The sequence below is a fragment of the Paralichthys olivaceus genome, chromosome 12 (genome assembly GCF_024713975.1).
Source record: "Paralichthys olivaceus isolate ysfri-2021 chromosome 12, ASM2471397v2, whole genome shotgun sequence".
Taxonomy (NCBI): domain Eukaryota; kingdom Metazoa; phylum Chordata; class Actinopteri; order Pleuronectiformes; family Paralichthyidae; genus Paralichthys; species Paralichthys olivaceus.
The window spans coordinates 15,308,533-15,323,301 of NC_091104.1; the positions used below are offsets into that span (position 1 = coordinate 15,308,533).

General features: G+C 41.7%; 2 protein-coding genes across 2 annotated transcripts; one reads left to right on the top strand and one right to left on the bottom strand.

The window, feature by feature from the left end:
- Positions 1-4,776: 4,776 nt before the first annotated feature.
- Positions 4,777-6,080, bottom strand: vcpkmt (valosin containing protein lysine (K) methyltransferase). Its single transcript, XM_020084799.2, has 5 exons — positions 5,750-6,080; positions 5,523-5,636; positions 5,324-5,396; positions 5,069-5,188; positions 4,777-4,980 (listed from the first exon to the last, which is right to left on the bottom strand). Exons 1-5 carry the CDS (start codon positions 6,004-6,006, stop codon positions 4,876-4,878), a joined length of 669 nt encoding a protein of 222 aa, XP_019940358.1. The 5' UTR covers positions 6,007-6,080; the 3' UTR covers positions 4,777-4,875.
- A 714-nt stretch (positions 6,081-6,794) lies between these two features.
- On the top strand, positions 6,795-13,667 carry msh4 (mutS homolog 4). Its single transcript, XM_020084624.2, has 20 exons — positions 6,795-7,163; positions 7,918-8,082; positions 8,170-8,333; positions 8,452-8,562; positions 8,733-8,848; positions 8,931-9,104; positions 9,214-9,386; positions 9,485-9,552; positions 9,753-9,827; positions 9,935-9,999; positions 10,096-10,265; positions 10,344-10,480; positions 10,635-10,738; positions 11,255-11,379; positions 12,008-12,208; positions 12,293-12,411; positions 12,528-12,656; positions 12,860-13,034; positions 13,116-13,204; positions 13,362-13,667. The coding sequence occupies exons 1-20, from the start codon at positions 6,944-6,946 to the stop codon at positions 13,557-13,559; spliced, it is 2,778 nt and encodes a 925-aa protein (XP_019940183.2). The 5' UTR covers positions 6,795-6,943; the 3' UTR covers positions 13,560-13,667.
- Positions 13,668-14,769: the final 1,102 nt, after the last annotated feature.

Consider the following 14,769-nt stretch of genomic DNA (forward strand, 5'->3'; position numbering starts at 1 on the left):
ACTGTCACGCTCCACAACCGGCTTCATCTTTGTATCCGACAAGATCACTGTAATTACAGAAGAGTCAGTGTTTCGAGTGACAGTGTGTCTGGATTAGACAGAGACAGTTTGGGAGGAAATCTCAGATCCATAGGAAGTGCTGCTGCTCTCTCACACACACACACACACACACACACACACACACACCCACACAGTCCAGATTCAGACTACTGAGAAGTAATGACTCAGGGAAAGAAATGCTACACACACATGCTGCTCCCCTCCCCTCGGTGCTGGGCCACCACACGTCCTGATAATAAATACATCGTTGCACTGGAACATGGCAGTCACAGGGAGTGTGGTATTTCTAGCAGTGTATTGATACACACATTTTTACAGATGCCATGATGGAGATAATCCCTCATTAATTACATTTGTGTGTGTACTTTAGGACCTTTTCCGGACTCGTAGATCTCATGTGATTTGTGGTTAGGTTAGGCATCAGGCATTAATGGTTAAGGTTAGGGATACGGTTTGGTTAGGCTGCCCACAATGAATGCAAGTCAATGCAAAGTGCTTACAAACGTGTGTGTGCTTGTATTTGCTGCCTCTTCAGGATCTTTTCCAGCATAAACACTGACCTTGTGAAGACCAGCAGACCTCATGGGGACCAAAGCCTGGTCTGTCATGTGTGAGGTCCTGGATAATGACCCCAACCCCCTACACTCCTGTGCTCTTATACTTTTTTTATCACATTCTTTCTTTTCTGTTTTTATGCATATTTTTTTTATATAATTATTTTTATTTCCTTTCATTTCAAATGTCATTGTAACATGTTTTCATGTTTCTTAAAATCTGCTCTCTTCTTATTTGAATTACATTTTAACATGTTTTTATTTTTATCTATATTATATGTAAAGCAATTTGAGCTGCATTTCTTTTATGAAAGGTGCTCTACAGATAAAGTCTGTTATTATAATATTGGGGTTAGGCATTTAGTTGTGATAGTTAAGCTTATAGGGTAATGGAATACATTATACCAATGAGCGTCCTCACAAACATAGAAGGTTGTTTGTGTGTGTTTGTGAGTCAAGCTTTCACTGCTGACAGTGACTGATAGAAGTAGTCAGTGTTTGTGTTTTGTTTATTAATAAATGTCATTACTCAAATTCTGTTTCAGCAAAACTGAAGGTAGTTTGTTTGATTTTCTCTCTGTGTTTAAAAGCCGTGGATATAATCAATTACACACATCTCATTGTGATGTTATTATCTCATTTAGGGGAAATGGCAGAACGGAGCACGTGTGCGCAATATTATCACAGTACTGGGTTTGTGTCCCCTCTCAACTGCAGCACAGCTGTCTTAACAGCACCCCCGGCCTCCTCCTGTCTCCCTGCAGGGGGGGTTTGTGTGAATGGCAGAGGAGGGGGGGGCAAGGGTGGAGCCAGCATTGTGTTTCTATGAAGCTGGTTATCCCATCAGGCTTTGCTTCACTGGCACTGTACCAGCTCTTGCTCTCAAATCCACTGAAGAAGACGGCCACCAGTTATTAGCATGGCCGTGTCTCATTACTGGAGATAGAGAGATGAGAAACAACACTAATCACATGCTCTAGTTTTGGAATGCACCTCTGGCCTGTTGTCTCTTAAAGTTCAGTTTGTCATGTGACAGAGAGAAGGGCCATCTCTCTCTGTGCAGGATCAGAGGAGTCACACATTCATGCAGCCCGCGTTCTATATTTAATCAGCCCAGTTTGATGTCTATTCTTGAGCCACTCCCTAATAGTTAGTGAGCAAATGAGTCGCTCCTTTCTGGAACAGTGTCTCTCGGCTCCAGGCAGCGTGATGATGGCGACACAAAGGATCCTCTGTGTCACTTGGCCATGATGCATCAGAGTCGAGCACACACCATGCAGGGCAGGCTGCTGGAGTCAGGCCCTCCTCCGTCCCATCTGGTTTAAAGGGGGGGGGGGTGCACTGCTGCCTCATGTTATCTGGTTTTAAAGGAACCTGCGGGGGGGATGCAAAGGGGGGCCATGCAGATGTTTATGTGTGTAATGTGCTGACTGGAGTAGTGAATTGCACATGAAGCTCATGCGTGATCATAAAAAACGAATCACACACAATTTAATTATCCTGCAATGAACCGGCAGTGTTGCAGTAGAGCACCCTACATGTTCATTCAGTTATTCCACTGTCTCACTCCTTCCACACAGGTAAGAGTTATATCCTCTAACAGCACCATCTGTTGGCAGAAACACCCCCATTACCTTTCTCATATTTTCTATTTATAAGGGAAATACATATTTTCATCAAATTAGAAAGGATTAGATTAATGATGAAGGGCTTATAAAGGAAATTTGATAAGATGTCAAACCCCTTCCTCAAATAAATAGGTGAGCTGGACAAAAATATCTATGAACCATTAATCTAATACTTAATAATCATTACATTTTGACATGGCAGACAACCGAACAAACCAACTACCAAATATTGTTGTTCTCTGTATTTGTTATTGTTCTATAAAAACAGATTCTGGGGGGAAAAAAGGAAAATGAAACTCTGTCTGCATGTTTACAGAACATTTACCACATGTTAAGTAATGAATGTGTATGTTCAGAATCAACTATGAAGTGTATGATAACATTACAGAGAAGCTGCTGCTTCACTACAGGCTGTCCTCATTTATTCCCTGCATTCCCCTGTAGTGGTAGCCTAATTATCCAACCTCAAGACTATAGCTACACAAGTTTAATTATCTTTGACGTTTAAGGCAGAGAAAACACCAGAGAGGCAGAGAAATAGATTCTAAAGGATCTGACTGGGAGCGCTTTGGGATGACAGAGGGATAAAATGTTAACATAGAATATTATAGAGCTCATCTTTAACCCTCTAATCTTCACAATAACCCCTCTGGGTCCTGCCCCCACCTACTGGGGGACACAGACTTGATACCGGCTGTGAGACAAATTAATTAGCTTGTCTTATCCTGGTCAAAGCCAGAGGAGACCTTAAGAGAAGGCCGATACCAGTGTGGCCATCCAGCTGCTCCACGCAGGAGTTGGAGGGCAGAGGAGGGAGTGATTATATGAAATGATCCTCTGCAGGTATTTGTAAAGTCTGTTTTTAAAAAGGCTCTTAGGCATTATCACAGACGGAAGCCTGCAGGGATGCATGCATCAGAACTGTATTTCACCCCAACCACACCTCAGTGTTTCTTCATTAACATTTCACAATCACTGTTGGGATATTGGTAAGTAATGAATCTATTGGTTGGGCCAGGAAGTGTTGTATTTGTGCATGAATGTGCTTTTTCTGAATGGCATTGGATGACGGCTCTGATGTTTTATGTGAAGGATGGAATGTTGAATAACTCATATGCATAATAAACTAGAATGGCCTTCAGGAGAGCTCATACCACTGCCCAGACCTAACAGTCCCCTCAGATTCATAAACTGAAAAACACAAAGTCAAAGAATGTTATAAAAATTCTTGGATCTGTGTGATCCAAGAATGTTCTTCCTTGACCCATACATGGAAATCTGTTCGGTGGTTTTTAGATCATTCTGCTGACAAACAAAATAAACGACAAACAAACTGACAGGGATGAAAACATAACCTCTTTGGCGGAGGTAAGAATCTTCTGCTCGTGATTAGACGCATTGAAAAAATATTTTTCATGGGTCTGAGGCAGCATTTTGTCACAAATGTCTCTGACAAGATCATTTTGTGCAAGTTATCTTTCTACTCCTGGATCCTTACAGAGAAATGCAAGATCATTATTATGTTTAATAGATAATTAAACTTGTTTCCCATCATTCTACTATAAAGTGATCAGAGTATTCAAAGGGAGCTTCAGTGTTAACCCCACCCCAGCCAACAACAGCATCAACATTTTTATTTGGTTGGAGCGTTGTAGGCCACCCTGCTCATTACACTGCAGCTCTACTGTGTATACAGAGAGCAGCATGAAAGGCTGTGAGGGGCCCCTGCATGCCTGTGGGAGTGTGGGGCGTACTTCATGGTTTATGCCTGAAAAAGAGCCATAATCTTCCAGCTAATCTGGAGCTTGGGTTGGAATTCCCCCTGACATGGAGGGCCGTGGCTGACAGAAACAATTCTGGGTTCAATTGTTTTCATAAGTGAGTAATCGACGGAGACATATGGATTGAGAATTTCAATCATGATTTATTGGCCCATCTCTTTCAAAGGGTTAATTGTTGTAATAATATTGTCTACAAAACTTAAGTTAATATTCAGTTGTAAACTATCAGTGTGGTCTGAATATTAGTTATCTAATTGTAGTTTTATTGCACAGGCTTAACCTTTTTTTTTGTTTCGTTTTTTAAGCAACTGTCTCCCCCTAGTGCTGCAAATGGGTAATGTCGGAATTTACAAACCTCATTCACAAATCTGACTGCAACTTATCAGTCAGTACTTACTCCTTTCTGTGGGAGGGTCTCAGGAACATGTGGAAATATGTTCCACTTTTAATAAACATGATGTGCATATTATTATCACCCACTAAAGAGTGCATATGAAATTGTGCACAACAGAAAAATGGAAGTGCTCAAGCTCAGTCATGATTGTTTGAGTCCAGTGCAGTTAATTGAGGTGTTGACTCTGAATCAAGGAGTAGAGACCCATCCATCCTTCTCCAGCTTAAACAACTCATTTTTATTAAAGACAATCAGCCTGTCTGACACGTCTGTTTGCACATGGGCCACATGGCTGCCATCTACTGTGCCTTCACAGTCTTGCAACTACACTTTTACTCCAATCACAAACCAGGACAGCATTTACTGATATATTAAAAATATTTAATGATTAAAAAAATAATGTAGAAATGAAGACACACAGAAAAGTCCACCCACACACAAACGTCACCAGACAATATTCAGACTTTTTTCCGGATGTGCAGGATGTGGATGTCTGGACTGCTGAACTCTGGGTCTTGTTTGTCTGAAGGGATCTCCTCAAAGCTGAAGTGTTGTTTCAGCGACTAGAAGGTGACGCAAAAGAAAACAGGGACTCACTATGTGACAACTTCATCAAAGGGACAAATTGAAAATACACAGTTTGCAGCTCACCTCAAAAAACTGCCTTTCCACTTTTGGGTTGACGCCCTCGGTGCGCTGCTCATAGCAGCAAATGATGCAGGTCTCTGGTCCGGAGAGAAGCCTCAAGGTCTCCACCAGTGGAACAATCGACTATGGAGAAACAAGTGATGAGTCACACAGAGGAAAAACCAAACAGCATAACACTTACAGTTTGTTCTTTCTTTCGAATGGTGATAATGATGGTGAAATTTTGCAGAGTCAGAAAATAGAATAATAATAGAATACCTGCTCGTAATAGATGCAATCTGCCATGAGGACATAATGTGGAGGAGGCAAAAAGTCAGACACATCTTCACCCCTATAAGGAGGAGGGAAATCATACATTTGCCATTTTATGTCTCACAATAAGTTGAACGTGCAGCTTGGATGTACCCGTATGAATGCACAGGTAACAGAATATAAAATAGGAAACTTAAGTACAAACCATTTCAGTACCTTGGCGGTTATGGATCCGCTGCTGATGAGCGCCTGGTTTTCCTGGATGTTCATTCTCAGGAGGTTCTGCAAGTCCTCCAGGTCTGTCACAGTCACCTGAGCTCTGTGGGAATCATGATCTGTCTGTTATCGATTGTGATCGGTTAAAAGAATATCTGCAAATCAATACAAGCAGATGAATATGTAGCTTTACACACTGACCGGTCCTCCTCTCACCCCAGTGTTGCTGCCATCAGACCCACCACTCCGGTCCCAGCTCCCAGCTCCAGCAGCCTCCTGCCGGCCCACACGTCCACTCCTCTGGACGGATCGTGAAACTGTTTCGTCTCTAAATATTTGGCGAGAACAATGGCTGCGTCCCAAACCACACAGCCGACATCCCCCAGGTAGCACTGCTTCACTTTCAGGGCACAGCCGTCGTTCTTCTCGATTTCTCGCACGAAATACTCATTTTCATTCGCGTCCGCCGCCATGTTGGTCTAAACAGGAACTTAAGAGAGTGGAGTTCCGGTGTGGTTTCTTTTTCAGAATAAAAGCATGGCCTCAAAACACCTGGGTAGACGTGACATGGACCCAAAAGATAAGATCATATTTAATATATATTAATCATCTTTCTTCAGAATACGATCTACTTTAAAAGAAATATCAACTGTTTAGTACAGTGGCCCAGAAGTGCAAATCACAACAAAATTCTACTTATAAAGGAAGCACAACAGAAGATTCTGGAAATGTGACACAATTCGCATAATCACAACAAGAAAACTAAATGGAAAAGAACGACACATCACAAAACACGACAACAAATAAGGAAACACAGAAAAAGATCACAAACACGACAGCAAATCATAAATTCAACACTATCAACACAGAGGGTTAGACACAATAACACATAAAGAAACACAATAACTTGGTGCATGCTATTGACAAACCTGTGGCAGATGGGATGAAGGTACAGTCCTAGTGTTTTGTTGTGTGTTTTATCTATATTGGATGTTAGTGCTTTTTTTGTTTTATATTAATATGTATTATCAAGAGTCAGCAGTTGTCATGTGACCCAGTGACCCCAAATCAATGCTAAATAGTTTGACTACTTTTGAGAAAAAGACCACATGTTTTTGTGTTTGATTTGAGAGTTTCTTCTGTTTTATATTAATATTTGAATGGAAAAATAATCATTTATTTTCTGAAGTAGCTTCCATGTCATGTGACCCAGTGAGTCTAACTTTGCTAACGAGCTAATGATGATAAACGTGCGCAGCGACACCTGCTGGCGGCGGGAAGGTTAGACTAGTTAGACTAGTTGATGCTAAGCTAACAGAAGAACTTCTTCTTTGTTGGTCTTGGTATTTAGTGACTTTAACAGATAAACCAATGAGCGGGACGAGTTTCCTCCATTGACCCGTTTGTAAAATGATTCGCAGCAGCACAGAGGAGGTGACAACCGGCGGCGACGCCTCAGATAGCGGACCAACCTGCACGGCGTTCGCGGCGGACAGAGGCGGACTGAACGAAACCACCTCACACGGTCCCCGCTCCACCTCCTCCGGTTCACCCGGTTCATCCCGTCAGAGCTTAGATAGAGGAAGTTCGAGTCCCAACCACAGACCCACACTACCTCCGACCGGCCCAGGTAAAGTGATGGAGGAGTTAGCAGGTAGCTAACATTAGCATGAAACTGTCTCCTGCAGGGATGGAGCCAAATCCCAAATGCAATGAGGCCAACAATTACATTAAGATCAGAACATTTCATATCAGTCGATGTTTCTAATTACTCATGTCAAATTATTATATCTGTTAAGTTTAAAAAAAACTAATGTTTGCTCCTGAATAAAGGTTGTGGTTTTAAACCCTCCATTATTTTCAGAGAATGAGAAACACATTTAATATACAGCAGAACAGTTCACCAACCAGATGTAGACCAATATGTGTTCTACCTCCTCACTGTGTTTACACGATGTATAAACAATATATCCATATATGCTTTTTATTGCTATTGGTGAAATGTATAGATTATTTTGCTGCCCAGCCCTAGTTTATGCTGTAATTGTGTATGAGTTCTCTAATAAACAATAAAACTTAAGGTATCTATCCATTCAACCACTTGTCCTTTCAGGGTCACATGGGGGCTGGAGCTAATCCCAGCTGACCTTGGGTGAGAGTGGGGGGGTTCACCCTGGACATGTTGTCAGAGCATCCCAGGGCTGACATATAGAGACAAACAGTCATTTCATTTCAGATATCAAATTATCAGAGTCTTTTCTTTCAATGGATCATAGAACGATAGCAGGGACACATTTGTTCGACTGTTGGACTTGTCTCTGGTCAGGGCACTGCAGTTATAATTAATGACAAATGCCCTCTCCTTGTATTTCCTGTCAACACAGGTCAGTTTCATCATGGCTTCACATCAGGGGGGATAAATCCATCAGTCTTTGCAACCACTTCGGACAGCTCCTCCTTCCGCAGCCATGTAGGAACCCCCAGACTGAGAAGGACCCCTGGGGCTGCAGGCACACATCCTGCACAGACACCCCTTACTGATCACACTGGTACTTTATTTTTAATATGTGTGAAGTAAGGTGAATAATTAGCTGAGGCAGAGTTTCTCATTCAGTTTTCTCTCCTTTTTTACACAGCAACAAGTTGCTCCTCTGCGACTGCAGCCTCTGCTGCCTCTGTGATTGTAGCAGTTGTTGAAGGGCGTGGTTTAGCCAGGGGGGAGATCGGCATGGCCAGTCTCAACTTGAAATGTCCAGAGCTCGTACTTTGTCAGTTTGCAGACACTGGGACGTATGCCAAGGTAACCCATTCATTATATTATATAATAAACCACTACACTACATAATCCCACAGCGCTCAGAACGGACTCTGACGCACAGGAAATTCACATCGCAGTCATGTATTTCTGTTTTTCAAAGGTCATAACCAAGATTCACATCTTGGTGCCTCTGGAGATACTGATGCCAGACACAGCGAGTGAGAAGGGGAAAGGGACCAAGCTGTTCAAACTCATCACTGAGAACTTCCCGGTACCAAACCAGAATAGCTGTTATCAGTAAAACACCATTCTTTCACACAAATACCCATTATACCCATTTATTCTTACATCAAATGACTGTTACCTGGTTAACGTGTATGCCATCTGTTGACATAGTGTGTCTTTGGTGTGAAGTAATATGTCTCATTCATTTTCTGTCAGTGTGTAGCTTTCACTGCGATCCAGAGGAAGTATTTTAATGAGAGAAAAGGACTGGAGTACATTCAGCAGCTGTGCGCTCCAGAATTTGGCACCGTTCTCATGGAAGTCCAGGCTAAGTACGCCGCTGTTTACAGTAATGCATATAAATAGTTATACTGTGGCATTATACTTTTTTTTATCGTTTTGATTTTTTCCCAGATATTATTGTCTGGCAGCTGCAGCTGCTTTGCTGAAATACTTAGAGTTCATCCAGAACTCTGTCTATGCTGCCAAGTCTCTTAAAGTGAGCTTTAAAGGGAGTGAGCAGACAACCATGATAGACTCAGCATCTGCCACTAACTTGGAGTTGGTGGTCAATAACAGAGACCACAGGTAAGATGAAAAGCAATGGCAGGACCGTGAGAGAATTGTACTTATAAGTAGTGTCTGTGTAATGATTGATAAATTCAGTCCACCTCTGTCGCTGCTTCTCTGTGTACAGGAGTGAACATTCTCTTTTAGGAGTACTTAACCACACAAAAACCCCTGGTGGTGCTCGAAGATTACGCTCCAACATTCTGGAGCCTCTGGTCGATGTGGACACCATTAACATACGACTGGACGCTGTACACGAGCTGCTACAGGACGAGGATCTCTTCTTTGGCCTGAAAAATGGTCGAGAAGAAGCACAAACACTTTTCAGTCACACATTAAATATTGTTACGTGAATGCATGACCAGGAATTTGAATATCTGTTCTTTTACACCCTCCAGCCATTGGTCATTTCCTTGATATTGACCAGCTGCTCTCGGTTCTCGTCCAAATCCCAAAGCAGGAAACGGTAGGTGCAGCATTTGAATTAGTCATGACTGCAGAGGGTGGTTTCATTGCAGTGGAATGTCCTGAGGTGAATGAGTGAATTCATTTGCATGTACTTTAAAATGCTGAACTAACAAAAAGGAACAAATTGCGCACACTTGGAATATTGTTCTGTCTTTTTCTTTTTGCACACTTCACAGTATCTAATCTGGGTTTCTGCAGGTTCAAGTTGCTGAAGCAAAGATCACACATGTCATTCAGCTGAAACACACATTGGATCTGGTGCCAAGGTTAAGGGTCTGTATCTGTTGGTGTACATGACATCAGTTCAAAATCATACCTACTGTCATTTATGAAATAAGAAAAGAAGCTGTTTACAATACAAGAATGCTAACTCCTCTCAGATGGTGTTGAAGAACTGCACCACAGCTCTACTTAAAGCATACAGCACCTCACTGGAAGACACCAGGTACTGAACCTTCTGCCTGTGAAGTAAAATAACTAATTTGGAACTGTCCTCACAGTGAAAGTCTTCACTGTGTATTTCTGTTTGTGTCCACCTCAGGTTTGACTTGATCCTAGAACAGATCAAGACAGTGATTAATGACGACACAACCTACCTGAAGGGGAGTCTCAACATGCGCACTCAGAAGTGTTACGCCGTGCGCCCCAATGTCAACGAGTTCCTCGACATTGCCCGCAGAGCTTACACTGAGATAGTGGACGACATTGCCGGTAATAGTTTTGGTGCTCAAGCAGATATGTTTGTCTTTTCAGTGATGGAAAAATATTAAATATCATAGTGTTCCACAGGGCTTGTGAACCAAATGGGGGAGAAATACGGCTTTCCAATGCGAACCAGCTTCAGCACAGCTCGAGGATTTTTCATCCAGATGAAGCTTGAAGGTGTGGTCCTACCTGGAGGGAATCTGCCTCCAGAGTTTATCAAGGTGAGGTCCAGTAGAGACACACAAAGATCACAGACCAACACAATAACAAAGAAAACTGATCAGCGGCTTTGAATGAATGAAGCTAAATTTCCCAGAAAGTGATCATAGTCTTTGAATCATAGAGTGAAGAGTGTTTCTACACTTGTCGCCTCAGGTAACCAAACAGAAGAACAACTACTGCTTCACAACTGCAGACCTGATGAAGATGAACGACCGCTGCGATGAGGCCCTGAGGGAGATCTTTCACATCTCTTATGTGTGAGGAGATCATGATCCTGTGACTCACAAACATGCACAGTGATGTACCTTACACATTACACTGTGTGTGCAATAACACAATTTCTTAGCTGCGTAATCGCAGTATTACTTTGAATAATTGATTAGTTGGGTTAGTCTGTTAAATTATTTGTGCGGTATTATTTTCTCGCCATAGATGGATGTGATTATGCAAAGGTATTCAAATGTGGAGCCTAATAATATTCAAAGTATATTTGAGTGTTTTTCTGTTGCCAGAGATGTGACGACCATTTCACAGAAATGACAGATTATAAATATAATCCACCAAAGTAATTTCTTGGTTGACAAAGACCAAAAAAATCAATTAGTCAGCTCATTCATTAAATATTGGTAAAATCTCTTTCTATTAAGTTTTCATCTTGAGAAGCCGGTCTTGATCAGTTCTTAAACTTCTTTTTGTCCACCAGAGGGTGCTCTATGTTTGCCATAATCTCTGTGTTGTTTTTTTTTCTCCTTCCCTCACCTCCCTGCATACAGGGTGATATGTCAACTGCTGAGCACCATCCACGAGCACATCCACTGCCTGTACAAGCTCTCTGATGCTGTCTCCATGCTGGACATGCTGCTGTCACTGGCTAACGCATGCACCATCTCAGACTATGGTAAAAACCAAGATTTGCTTCTGGCCATCACCAAGTCAGTCAAACCGTGAAATTAACATTAAGGTGTGATCTGTTGACTGGGGGAGTACTGTGTGCACATCAAGCCGTACCCAGCCAACATCACACATGACAGCCAGAAAGGTCTCTGCAGAGCTGGCCGCTCCTCTGGCTCCTTTTTTTTGTGTGCTGGTTGTGGACAGCACCAGCCCGATCAGCCACGTGGGTGGGGCGCTGGCCCTCAGCTGTCTGAAAGCATCTCTCCATAGACACGTGCTGACTGCCTGCCCCCTTCCATCGCTGCCAGCTTGTACTCAGATCACCCTTGTTACATAATTGTGCAATAGTGCGCTGACAACTCTTCCTAGCAGATGAGGGAGCAGGATTTAAACACTGCACACTCATCTCTCTGTTGTTATTATACTGTGATACACCTCTTAGTTAAGAATTGAATTATATATTTGAAAGCAGATACTGTAATTTGATATGTATTGTAACCAGCAAAGTAATTAGTGTCACAGTATATATCTATATAGGTAAGCTTTTTTAATCACAAAAAAAAACCAACTAATAAATCAAGGTATATTTTGATTGATTTTCGTGTTTTGTTTTTTTCTGTTGTGTCTGCCAGTGCGTCCAGAGTTCACAGACACTCTGGCCATAAAGCAGGGTCGTCACCCCATACTGGAGCGAATGGCTGGACAGCAGCCTGTATCGAACAATAGCTACATCTCCGAGGGCAGCAACTTTGTCATCATCACTGGACCTAACATGAGCGGCAAGTCCACCTACCTCAAGCAAGTGGCGCTGTGTCAGATCATGGCTCAGATAGGTCAGCAGCAAACCTTTCAGCGTCACAAAGAAAACAAATGTTTACTTAGCTTTTTGAGTAAATCTCCTTGCATCATTATTCCAGGCTCTTTTGTGCCGGCTGACTACGCCTCTTTTCGTGTTGCTGATCAGATTTTTACCAGAATTGGTGTCGACGATGATTTTGAAACTAACTCTTCCACCTTCATGTTGGAAATGAAGGAAGTATGTGTCTTTCTTTCATTACATCTCTCTCTCTCTCTATATATATATATATATATATATATATATATATATAAGAAATCTTGAATTATCATTGAATGTACTATTCCTCCCCAAAGATCTCTTACATCATCCACAATGTAAGTGACAGGTCCCTGATCATCATAGATGAGTTGGGACGTGGTACCAGTGCAGAGGAGGGCATTGGGATCTGTCACTCAGTGTGTGAGTTCCTCCTCAGTCTCAAGGTAAAGTTTCTGCCATTGTTGTCATGTAGCCACTCCTCTCTCCAGGACAAAAAAAAAACAAATTAGACGCCTGCTGTTTAAATCAATCATTGAACGTGTTATTATCTGATGTGGAACACCTCTTAGGTCAACAGTAAAGCAGAAATACAGGACTAGTGCACGTTGCCCTGTGTTTTATTCTTCAAGGCGTGTGCTATTTGCAGGCGTTCACCCTTTTTGCCACACACTTTCTTGAGCTGTGTCAACTGGAGTCTCTTTACCCAAACGTGGAGAACCAGCACATGGAGGTTCAGCACACGCGCAGTGTTGACAGTAGCGATGAGAGTGTCGTGTACACGTACCTGCTGAGTCGGGGATGCTCCGAGGAAAGACACTATGGTACAGAGTTGTTGAAATCAAAGTGCAAATCTGTTGAAATTGGTAATTAAAAAGTAAAAGAGCTTGTCTTTGCCTTTCTAGGTCTGAGAGCAGCAGAAATGACTGCCCTCCCTTCAGATTTAATCCAAGAGGCAAAGATAATTGCCTCGAATGTCAGCCAGCAGCTCTTGGTATGTTTCCATACATCACACTTTACCTCTTTTACCACTTTAATTTAAGAGAAACTAGTCTTTGACAGATAGACCTCTTGTTTTATTTGTTCCATAAATAATCCTGGTTAATATCAGAGAAGTGCTGGACCCTAGGCGTGTGTCATTAATCTTTCAGGCCAAACATCATAGTGATCCAGAAACACAGAGGCAGAGAGCTGTGTACCACCTGGCCACCCGCCTCCTGCAGGCTGCCAGGAACTCCAGACTGGACCCAGACAGCCTGCGCATGTATCTGAAAGGCCTGAGGAAGCAGTATGAGGCAGAGCTGCAGGCCGCAGGGCAGCCAGAGTCCATGGACACGGAGGAGGAGTGACTGACTCAGCTTTACAGGGGGGAGGGACAGTGACACAGCATCTGATGATCATCACTGGGCATTGATTTATATTGGCTGGATTTGACATTAAAATAGATTTATTCGAAAGCCAGTTGTCATGTTTTGTTGTCATTATTACAATTCTAACAAATGTAGTAATATCATTTCGAAAAGTATCTATTTTTATTTGCATAAATTTGCTATTTTGTGTATATCTGTCTTTTTGTATAGTATATTATTTCAACAACTGCAGCATTGCATGCAGTTAGCATTGAGCAGTTCGCATCACAACAAAGACAAACAGACGGACCGAATATATACTGTTCACTCTGTCATTTACATTTAACAAAATAAAAGCCCTCATATATTCACAGCAGGGAAGCCAGGAATGAGGCTGGATTTTCCAACCCCAATAACTGGAGCTTTGCCAGGTACCAACAGACAAAGTTGGATTTTTAAAATAAACCCCCCCAGACGGTTACATGACAAAAAAGTAAAAACTGACGCAAATAATTAAATAAGCGGTTTAAATCAATTCACATCCACACTGAGTTATGTTGTACTACTGGCAACATGAGAATTAACAACACATCAAGCATCAGACACATATAAAAATTCTCTGAGCAATATTATGGCTTTTATTTTTACATACCAAGGTTGATTTTTTTTTCCCAAAGTGAGAGTCAGATTGTTAATTGATGAGAATGACAAACAGAATAAATTGTACACTGTCACTGGTGTTTATGGAAAGAGGGGGACCAGAGAATATCTGCTTCTTAAAAAAAAAGAGAAGTTAATGTTCAGGTTTCCTGTAGTGACACAAGGAAATGTAAAGAAACAATAATTGCAGGGATCAACATGTTTCTTCATCCATGGAGAAATTTACATTACCAGTTATTGTCCTGGGTCTATTTGTGTTTTTCATTTGGCAAAATGAGTTAGTCAAGCAATTGTTTTTTAAATCAATTAATCAATTTCATATATTTTTTCAAGTCGTTCCTTAATGTAACAATTAATTTTCAGATTATTATTTTTGATAATATTCTCATTATTTGATGAATCCTTCGTTATCCAAGCAATCAATAACTATAACTTCTACAGTTAATATTTCAACAGGTTTTAAGTTAGACCCTTAACACAGACTGAGTTTATGTGGAGTCCTGTGTTTTGTGTTTCTGGTTTTACATACAGCCCATGGTGACACGTCATG

Excerpts from the sequence above, each read along its gene's own strand:
- msh4 (XM_020084624.2), top strand. The coding sequence starts at position 6,944 with ATGATTCGCAGCAGCACAGAGGAGGTGACAACCGGCGGCGACGCCTCA. Across the intron at positions 8,563-8,732 it reads TCATCACTGAGAACTTCCCG|TGTGTAGCTTTCACTGCGAT; the intron begins GTACCAAACCAG and ends ATTTTCTGTCAG. Across the intron at positions 10,481-10,634 it reads TGCCTCCAGAGTTTATCAAG|GTAACCAAACAGAAGAACAA; the intron begins GTGAGGTCCAGT and ends TTGTCGCCTCAG.
- vcpkmt (XM_020084799.2), bottom strand. The coding sequence starts at position 6,006 with ATGGCGGCGGACGCGAATGAAAATGAGTATTTCGTGCGAGAAATCGAG. Across the intron at positions 5,397-5,522 it reads ACCGCCAAGGTACTGAAATG|GGGTGAAGATGTGTCTGACT; the intron begins GTTTGTACTTAA and ends TCCTCCTTATAG. Across the intron at positions 4,981-5,068 it reads TGGAAAGGCAGTTTTTTGAG|TCGCTGAAACAACACTTCAG; the intron begins GTGAGCTGCAAA and ends GTCACCTTCTAG.